Source organism: Merops nubicus, unplaced genomic scaffold, assembly GCF_000691845.1.
Source record: "Merops nubicus isolate BGI_N331 unplaced genomic scaffold, ASM69184v1 scaffold33777, whole genome shotgun sequence".
NCBI classification, from domain to species: domain Eukaryota; kingdom Metazoa; phylum Chordata; class Aves; order Coraciiformes; family Meropidae; genus Merops; species Merops nubicus.
The window spans coordinates 39,533-49,390 of NW_008621554.1; the positions used below are offsets into that span (position 1 = coordinate 39,533).

Below are 9,858 nucleotides of genomic sequence, written 5' to 3' on the forward strand. Positions count from 1 at the left end.
GGGCAGGGCGGGGGGCTCACCAGGTCCTTGGCCCATGGCTTTGCTCTCTGTCAGGGCTCTGGCCAGCCCCTGGCTCGTGGCTGCAGCAGTGTGGTGCTTGGGGCACCCCTGAGGCTGTGTGGGCAGGAGCTGCAGGGCAGATGTGAGGTGACGGATGGTTGGTTGTGCCAAGGTCCCTGTCTCAGCTGCTTGTCCAGCCCTTTCTCGGGTACCGTTGTGATCTGGGAGCACGAGGGGTGATCCCCAGACCTGTGTGGGGCTCGGGCTCTCTGTGCAGGTTAATATCTGCCTTACTTTCTATTTTCATGTAAGGCACTTCACTTTTGTTTTTCCAACTGGAGAGAAATATCTTTTTCCAGCTCCCCCTATTCCAGAGCTTTTCTTCCCAGTTTATCCAACACAAGCCTATACTTTCTCTTCCAGCCCACCCAAACCCCCCAAATACAATCAGTGTGTAGTGACTTTTATCTCAATTTTGTCTTTATTTTCAGATGCTCACGGGATGGACCTATTTGCTGTAGCTGTCCATGAATTTGGCCATGCCATTGGCCTGACCCACATTTCTGCCATAGAGTCTATCATGAGACCCTACTACCAAGGACCAGTGGGGGACCCTCTGAAGTATGACCTACCTTACGAGGACAAGGTCCGAATCTGGCAGCTCTATGGTAAGTTTGTGTCCCTCACCCAACTGCATCCTACTTGTGCCGTGGGGCTCCCTAGAGAAGCTGTTTCCTGGGGTGAGTGGGGCTGCTGGGGACAATGGTGTACCCTTCTACTGCTTCTTTGTCTTTACTCACAGGAGTCAGGGAATCTGTGTCCCCCACAGCCAAGCCTGAAGTAAGCAAAACTGACGATCATCCTATCCTGCCAGAGCTGCCAGAGAACCGCTCCACGGTCCCGTAAGTCACAGTGATCTCTTCTCAGCTGCTGCTGATGTTCCTGCAAAGGACATCGAGTAGTGAAGCTCCACTCAAGCATCACATTCTTGCTTGCTCACTCTGGCTTTGGTCTGTCCCTCTGGACCTCTTGTCTTCTGGAAAACACACACACACAGAAGTGCCCCTTCTTCCTCACATCTCCTGATCTCCTCCATACACAGCTGCTTTTTTCAAGCAGTGTGTGTGCAGACTGGCCAGCCTGCCAGTGAAGCAGTTCAGAGCAGGAACAGTGATAGGTGCAATCTATCCCTTGGCTGATTTTTATCATCCATGGCACACCCAGAAATCCTGTATCATCTTGGAACGCTTTGCGTTTCCCCAAAACTCAAAATTTGACTTGTGCTAATGGAAATTTGTCCCCATCACACTTAGGTGAACTATCCTTGCTAAAATTTTAATCCAGCTTCTTCTGCAGTATCCTGATCTGTGCAAGCGTGACTTATCTAAACCTTTCCACAGTGAACAACTCCCTAATGTACATGCAGGGGGGTGGAATATTGGAACAAGTGGACTCATAGTCTGACTCCAACGCAGGTTTGAATTGACAAAGGACTGCTTACACTGGGTCATTGAGCAACTGTGCCCTCATTAAGGGAGGTTCTGGATATAGCTCATTAATAAGCAATGGAGTCACCAAATTGTTTTACTACCAAGACAACAGGACAGTTAAAAGAGGAAGGGACACTGAACAGAAGGGCAGGAGTTCATGGTCACACATCTATTTGCCAGATACCAGCAGAGCCCCAGGTGAGAGCAGCAGAGATGGAGCAGGTTGTCTTCACCTCCTGGTGTGACCTCACCTGGGGTCTGACCTGGAGGAAGTCACTTCATTTCTCTCTGCCTCAGTGCTCCATATGCAAAGAGGGGATGACAGAACTGAAGGATGAACAACCAGATAATTCCTACAGGAATGGGACCAAGAAGAATATGACCTTGAAAAAATACCCCTGTGCTGCTGTTACTTTTCCCACCTCAGCCTCTTCTTCATTCTACTTAGCCCTGCTTGGTGTGATGCCCACAGCACAGAGGGCTGAGCACCTGCTCCTGGGGGAGGTGTCCCAGCTGGCAGGGGTTGCAGAAGGGCTATGAGGGTCCTAAGGGACCCTTTAGCTTGCACATGCTGAATTCCATTAGTTGTCTTTCTTCCCGTGTAGCTTCTAAGGGAGCTTGCCCACAAGGCTCTGTATGGCCATGTTTTGACCTGGAGATGAGAGCATTTCTCCCTGCTCCTGTAGGTGACCATCACCTCGCACCACCAGCAGAAGCAGCTGGATCCTTCTTCCTGCCCCAGGTATTGCTGGGAGCAATGGGGTTCACCTCCACGTGTCCTTTAGTGCCCAAAGAGAGCCATGAAGCTGGTGCTGGCAGCCCAGCACAGCCCTTCTGGCAGCAAATTAGCTTTGTGCTTCCCTGTCACTCACAGCAGCTTTTCTCTGCACCTTCCCAGCATCCTCTCCTTGTCCTCCATCAATCATCCTGTCTCAGGTGGGCTTCATAGTGCTTTTGGTTCTCCATACTCCGTGCCTTTCCCACCCACCTTGTTAAAAGCAGCTCAGTATCTCAGCTGCTGCTCACTGGGCAGTGTCCTGCATGTGTTGTCTCCAGGTTTGGGCTCGTCTGCTTTCTGCTCTGCAGCTCTGCCACCTCCGAGTGGCATTTCGGAGCTCAGCCTCGGAGCAGCAGTGTCCCCAGCCACTGGAGCGAGATGCTGCCTGGCTCTTGCCCACCACGTGGTGCCCAGGGGCAGGCGGCTGAGCTGAGCTGTGCCACCGTGCAGCAGCGAGCCAGCTCTGCCCTCACCAGCTGCACTAGCTGAGAGATGGAGAGCGTGTCCCCGCCTGGCTCCCAGTACTGGTCTCCCAGGGCCCAGGAGATGTCTGCCCCAAAGCTGCCTTCAGGCTGAGGGCTGCCTGGGCTCACCCTGGAAATCCCTGTGCACGTGGCTGGGCGTGGGCATGAGGAGTGCCCGGTGGCTCCGGGGCACACCAGGGAGGACGTGGCCCCTCACTGCCCCCCGGGGCGTCTCTCCGCAGGCTCCGGCGGGACGTGCCCAACAGATGCAGCACTCACTTCGATGCAGTGGCCCAGATCAGGGGAGAGGCTTTCTTCTTCAAAGGTAAGTGTGCCCACCCTGTGGTGCCTGGTGGTGAGGATAACCTGCCTGTGGGGTCTGCTGCCCCAGTGGAGTGTCTTGTGTGCCACCGACTCCTTCTGGCTCAAATCCAGGGGCTTAGGCCCTTCCTCAGCCCACTAAGGCTGTGGATGGATGATAAGGAAATTTTAATCCCCATGGGAATCCTGCCCCTGGTGCAGAAGGAAGCCACTCAGCTTGTGCCCTGTCTCACCCCTGCACCCGGGGAGGTGCCCACGTGGCCCGTGGCTGGGGACATGCAGTGGCCTTGCTGGGGGACAGGCAGAGATCACAGCTAAATGGGGACTGTGAGGAGGACAAGGGGTGTGCCAGAGGTATCCAAAGGACTGCGCAGTAAATTGGCCATTTCTTGTATCCAAAAAAGGAGAAAGTAGTGACACTGAAACGCAATTTAATTTGAAATTATAAAAATGGATATCTTTAAAGCGTGATTAACCTGTGCAACCTGGGGCCAGGACTGTGCAGGCAGCATGATCCAGGCTGGGGCTCTGGTGGATGCCTGGGAAGGAGAGTCCAGAGGAGCACCTGCAAGCTGTGCTGGTGACAGCAGAAGCTTGATGGCAGGGCACCTGGTGCCGTGGCACCTCACACTTGCTGGTAGGGTCCCTGGCTGAGGGTGGTCCCATAGAATCACTACAGTTGAAAAGTACCTCTAGGATCATCAAGTCCAACGTTCATCCCAACATTTCCCTAACCACTAGACCATAGCCTCAAGTGCTACATCTACTTGTTTTTTGAACCCCTCCAGAGATGGCGATGACTCCACCACCTCCCTGGGCAGCCCATTCCAGTGCCCAACCACCCTCTCAGGGAAGAAATTCTTCCTAATATTCAATCAAAACCTCCCCTGGTGCAACTTGAGGCCATTTCCTCTCATCCTATCATCAGTAATTTGGGAGAAGAGACCAATACCAGCCTCACTACAATCTTTTTAGGGAGTTGTAGAGACCAATAAGGTCTCCTCTCAGTCTCCTCTTCTCTAGACTAAACCCCCCCAGTTCCCTCAGTAGATCTTCCTAAGGCCTGTTTTCCAGCCCTCCCACCAGCTTCATTATCCTTCTCTGGACCCGCTCCAGCACCTCCATGTCCTTCTTCGCCTGTGGTGCCCAAAACTGGACCCAGTGCTCAAGGTGTGGTCTCATGAGTGCCAACTCCAGGGGTACGATCACCTCCCTACTCCTGCTGCTCACACCATTTTTGAAAGAGGCCAGGATGCCATCGGCCTTCTTGGCCACCTGGGCACACTGCTGGCTCATGGTCAGTCAGCTATCAACCAACCATCAGTGCCTTCCCAGCCGTACAGAGCCCATCTAGGCTGGACTCTGTGGGCCTGCATTCCTATTTTTCCAAGATGGAAAAATGCCCACTGAGCCCTTCTTTCCATCCCTGGCCACCATTTGGCCCCCCAAAAGCCATCCAGCAGGGAAGCAGAAGCATCTCCCCCAGGGATCAGCATCAGTGTCCAGGCACTTAGAACTGATTATCACAGTGCCAGTCTCGGGTCATGGTCAAGAACAGCAAAAAGGGCTCCAGAAAATTCAATGCTGTCTCTGCCCTTGGGGGAGCACAAGGTGGAGGCTGTTCCCCCTCTGGCATTTGCTCAGATGCCAGCTCTAAAAAAGCCCCAGAGAAGAGAGGAAAACAAGAGACCAGAGCTGGTGTCTGGGATAAATAGCTGTCTGTCCTTCCAGGCGGGGAAAAATAGATGAAAAGTAAAGCAAAATCCATCTTGGTGTCTATTTTGGGATCTATTTTTTGTGGGCCAAAACACAAAGTAAAGAGCACGGTGTCAGCAGATGTCCCCAGTGTGCTGCCTCTGGAGCCCAGCACCTCCCTCCTGGGCTCGTCCAGTTGGAGGCAGTGGTGGGTTCTCTGCACCTCACAGACACCAAACCCTTTGATGTAGGTGCCTCACGACACACTCCTGAGGCTTTCAAACAGCTTTGGTCCCTGTGTGTGTGTCTGCACAGCACGTGCTGTGGCCTCCCCAGAGGCAGCTGAGGTACAGGCAGCGTGGGGGACACTTGGGGTCCTCAGCAGCAGGTGTTGAAGGGAGCAGTTGCCTCAACCCATCAGCCATGCCAAACGAGACACTTGGGGCAACACCACTTCACGCTTGGCTTTCATCCTGCTCCGTTTGCCAGCTCGGCAGGTGGTTCTAAAGCAAGCTTTTTAAACAAACATGGGGTTGAGATTTGATTTGATTTCATTTCATTTTTTAATTTTTATTTATTTTTTATTTTTGCATTCTAATGGCAGCAATTCCCCCATGGAGACCTGGCCTTGGCTGATGACTGTCCAGCCAACCGCAGGCTTGGTGTGGCAAAACACAAGCACGGGCAGCCTGAGGCTCTTGTCTTAAGGATACCTTGCTACTTAATTGCTCTATTTTTTTTTTCTTTTATCAAAAATCCAGCTGCAGTAACCAACATCCCAGGCTGTGCCTGTCTGTGAGGCTAGATTTCAAGCTTGCTTGCTGCAGTCGCATGCCCGCTGAGCCCTTTGCCAGCAAAGGGTTGAAATGTTAAAAGTATTTGGGCTTCCCTCCTTGTCTCAAATGAGCCCAGGACACCCCAAAGTTCAGATACTCATCTACTAAAGAAGGAATTAATGTTGAGCTGTGTTTCTTGTTTTAAAAAGTGAAAATCTGGCTTTATCTAGTGCCTCACTAATTAGAGATGCAGAGATCATCTTTATTTAATTACATGTGTTTCCATCAATGTACAATGACCAAATTTTAATCCTATTTTTTTTACTGTTCTTAAAAAGGATCTATAATTATGGCAGTTCCTACCACATTTGAATGTATTATTCATTTGTGGGTTTCAGTCAGAGCCAATATGCAAACTGGAGCAGAAGAACAAGAATATGATATAAATCCTTATAATTAGAATAAAACTGCCTCTCTGCAGATGTTTAAGCGTTAGAGTTTCTCCTCCTGCATTATTAGGCTAAGATCCAATTTCCATAAAATTTTAGAAGGTGGTGTCACAATCTGCCAGCTCTGGAGAAAGAGCTGAGTGTCGTGCATACAAATCTTTGGTGTCTGTTGCTTAGCCCCCTTGGGAATTCATGCAACAGAGATGTAATAACATGCAATAATTTCTAACAAGTGATAACAGATACGAGACAAAGTTGAGAGCTGGCTTTCAGGCGTCCTGCTTCCAGGTGTCCTTCCCCACCTCAACCCCTTCCACTTTTATTAATATAGTTTCTTCCTCCATTTTCTTCCTCCCCTTCATTAAAAAGCCCTCTCTGGTATGTCTGTGTTTCATCCCGACACCATGCACACTTCTGAATCTGAAGGCAGCTGGGCACCCTGTGTGCAGGAGGCTCTAGGGGAGGAGAAATAGGGCTGGTCTGGGGGAGGCTCCCACTAAAGGCTGCTGGTGCTTGGTCCCACCGGTTCCCAGGAGGTCCTGTGCAGAGCAGGGAAGCAGGAGATGAAAGACTGCTCTGGCTTCAGCAGCCAGGAGTACGATAATTCCAGTGCCATGTCTGGAGGATTATTTTGATCCCCAAAAGGGGTTTTCTTCCACTGGCTGCCAGAAATAGAAAGCGCTAGCAGCTGCTGGTGGAAAGTAGGTTGGCTCTTACTCAGAGCGCCCGTCTCAGCGCTTCGCCTTCTGCTGCTCCCCGGGGTGAAGGTGGGTCACGGCGTGGTTCAGTAATGTCCAGTCTGTTCCTCCAGGCAAGTACTTCTGGAGACTGACTCGCAATAAGCACTTGGTCTCCCTCCAGCCGGCCCAGATCCACCGCTTCTGGCGGGGCTTGCCGCTCAACCTGGACAGCCTGGACGCAGTCTACGAGAGAACCAGCGACCACAAGATTGTCTTCTTCAAAGGTGAGAGCCCACGCCGTGCTGGAGGTAGCACGCCTGTCTCCCTGGTGGAAAGCCCGGAGCCGAGGTGCCTTGTCAGCATTTTGACCTCTCCTGCAAGCAGGAGACACCAGCATCAGCCATTGAACATCTCCCAGGGCAGGCTGGAGACCTGTTGTCCAGGGGCAAGGCCAGGAGAAACCAGCTTGTTGGGAGGGCAGGCAAATAGCAGTGTCCATGTTCCCCAGAAAAAGAGGGAAATGCCATTGAAGAAAATCTTCAGCCCAATGTAACTGAAATCTCAGCTTTTCAAGAAAGAAACAAAAGGCAGAAGTCACACACACACACACTTTACAGGTTGTGTGTTCCTTCTTGGGCCTTTTCTCTGTTTTAGTATTCATTGCTGAGAAATGGCAGCAGAGAGGACAAAAATGAAACTGAAGAGCTTGGTTTTCCTAATGATATTCCTGTTACTTTTTTTTTTTTTTCCCCTTAAAATAAGTGGTATAACCCTCTCTTTTCATCTGGCATCTCAGGGCCAGGGGCTCCTGGCTGCTTGTGAGGCCAGAATGACAGCTGTGCCACAGCTGGAGCCTTGCCACTGCAAGGCACAGCCCTCGGTGGGCACGCATGGTGTGTGTGAGTCCTGCCTGGCTCCCAAGATTAAACACAAGACTTTCTGGCTATAAAATGTTCTCTTATTCTCTCTCCCCAGCACCGTTTCATTGATCCCTGGACAGAAACCAACACACACAAATTACCCCAGCCTCCAAGTTCCTGATGCTGATACATGGGCATGTGTTTAAGAGCCTTTTCAGATCTTCTAGAAAGCTGAGGGAGGGAAAAACCCAATCTTTAAAATAGGTTGTGTGGTACCTAAAAGGACACTGCAGGTTCCCAAAGAGACATTGTACAGACAGACAGACCATCCCAGTGGTTAGAGGGTTATGTAGGAATCAAGAGATTTGGGTTCATTCTCTTGTTCTGCCACAGACCAGGGCCAGCTGTGCTTCATTTTTATTGGGGAAAAAACCCTATATTGACAGTTCTCTCCTGCCCAGGGTAGGGCCAGTGGAGGTGGCTGTGTAGGACACTTGAAGAGCAGCTCACTGCTCAGATGGGATTTATCCAGCCCTGTGCCATCCTCCCTACATCCCTTAAAATCCACAGGTCCTTCAGCCTGGCTGGCTCAAAAAAGTGTGGTGATTTCTCTTCCAAAGTGGACTACACTTTGCCTCTCAGGAGCTGACTAGCAGGCAAGAAGTGCCCAATTTGCCCACAAAAACTGTGTGTAACTTTCTGCTTCTTGCAGCTGGATATCAGGCAGAAATCAAAGGGGCAGAAAATCAAATGCCTCCAGCAAATACACAAAAGTGACAACTGTACCAATGCTATTGGCACATTCATGTCCCAGGACTGTCATGCCTGCAGCTGTTCAGGAGCTAAGGGGGTCTGTGCTCCATGGAGAGGCTGACAAAAAATAACTATTCAAAGATCAAGGTTCCTGCTGCCTGCTCATCCCCATCCTTAGGTGCCAAGAGCTCCATCCTGAGGATTGTCACAGTGACAGATGATGAAACATCAGCTCATCTGTGGGGGAATGTTGGTGTCGGCCATGAAACAAATGTGATTTGGCTTTGTGCTTCTTTCCTTTCCCCAGGAGACAGATACTGGGTCTTCAAAGACAACAACGTGGAGGAAGGATACCCGCGGCCGATCTCAGACTTCGGCCTGCCACTGGGAGGAATCGATGCTGCTTTCTCCTGGGCCCACAATGACAAGACTTATTTCTTTAAGGACAATCTCTACTGGTGCTACGATGACCACGAGCGGAGGATGGATCCTGGGTACCCTTCAGAGGTCATCCTATGGAAGGGGATACCAAGCCCTCTAGACGATGCCATGAGGTGGTCAGATGGTGAGTCCCTGTGCTGGTTCAAAAAAGCACAAGAAAAAAATCAATGCTTCATTTCTACTTGAGCTGGAGCCCCTTCTGCTGTGCCTGCTGACATAAACTGCTCAGCCCCAGATGAGACAACAGTTCCTGGTGTCTGAAAGCTGAGGAGGGAGGTAGACTTCCAGCCAGAGCTCCCCACGCTGCTTGCTAAAAGACTCTGCAATTTCAAGCAGTCAACAAAAATATCCCAGGGGCCTAATAATTTGATTTTATTATAAGAGCACAGTTGATGTTGTTTTGCAGAGATTTTTATCCTAATACGTGTTGGTTTGCTCCTTACTGAGTTTGTTGTCAGTGGATTTTTAAGTAGATAAATGAGGATGTGGGCCAAAAATATTTTTGAAGGAGATGTTTTCCCCAGGGTTACAACTTATTTTCCAGGGATGAGATTTCTCAGTGGTTTCTTCCCCCTGAAAAGATCACAAAGAATTTTGTCTCAGGAGATGTTTACAACCAGCCATTCACTCATAACAAAGTGGCACTTCCAGGTTTTATTTACCAGCAACCTAACGGTGTAATAGCAAACATTAAAGCAGGCAGAGAGGAGAGGCACTTCCAGAGGCTTTTCAAGGTGAATTTCCAAAGCTGCTGAGAACGACTGGCCATTCACTTGGGTAGGAGAACTCCATGGGCATGGGGCCTGCTTAGGGAATTCACAGCCTCCTGGTTCAGAGTGGGAAAAACACAGCCGAGAGCTGAAGGTTCCCAAGGCCCTTCCAGGCTCAGCTTACTTGCTTGAGCATGGGACTAGCAGCACATGCTCCAGGTCATGAACATGTAGGTGAGGTCCTCTTCAGCCTCTCCATACCCAGTTAGAAGACTGTGCACTGACAGCCACTGAGAGATGTGTATGGTGTGTCCAGCCTTGGGGTAACTAGGGGGTTTACCTGGCACACCCTTAGCACCAAGGAGATGCCTCTGCTCTAGAACTCACCACAGAAGAGGCAACATCTCACCAGCTGTCTCCCATCTGTCTGGTGGCTTCTGG

At 50.6% G+C, this 9,858-nt stretch overlaps 1 protein-coding gene across 1 annotated transcript in view; it reads left to right on the forward strand.

Annotated features, from left to right (window-relative positions):
- The window catches only part of MMP17 (matrix metallopeptidase 17 (membrane-inserted)), a gene marked incomplete at both ends in the record, with an annotated part of 19,498 nt that extends 10,667 nt beyond the window's left edge, over window positions 1–8,831 (forward strand). The window contains 5 exons of the mRNA XM_008944519.1: window positions 492–668; window positions 803–902; window positions 2,975–3,057; window positions 6,785–6,937; window positions 8,574–8,831. Coding sequence (XP_008942767.1) covers window positions 492–668; window positions 803–902; window positions 2,975–3,057; window positions 6,785–6,937; window positions 8,574–8,831 — 771 coding nt within the window. The remainder of the gene's footprint in view (window positions 1–491; window positions 669–802; window positions 903–2,974; window positions 3,058–6,784; window positions 6,938–8,573) is intronic.
- Between the last annotated feature and the right edge of the window lie 1,027 nt (window positions 8,832–9,858).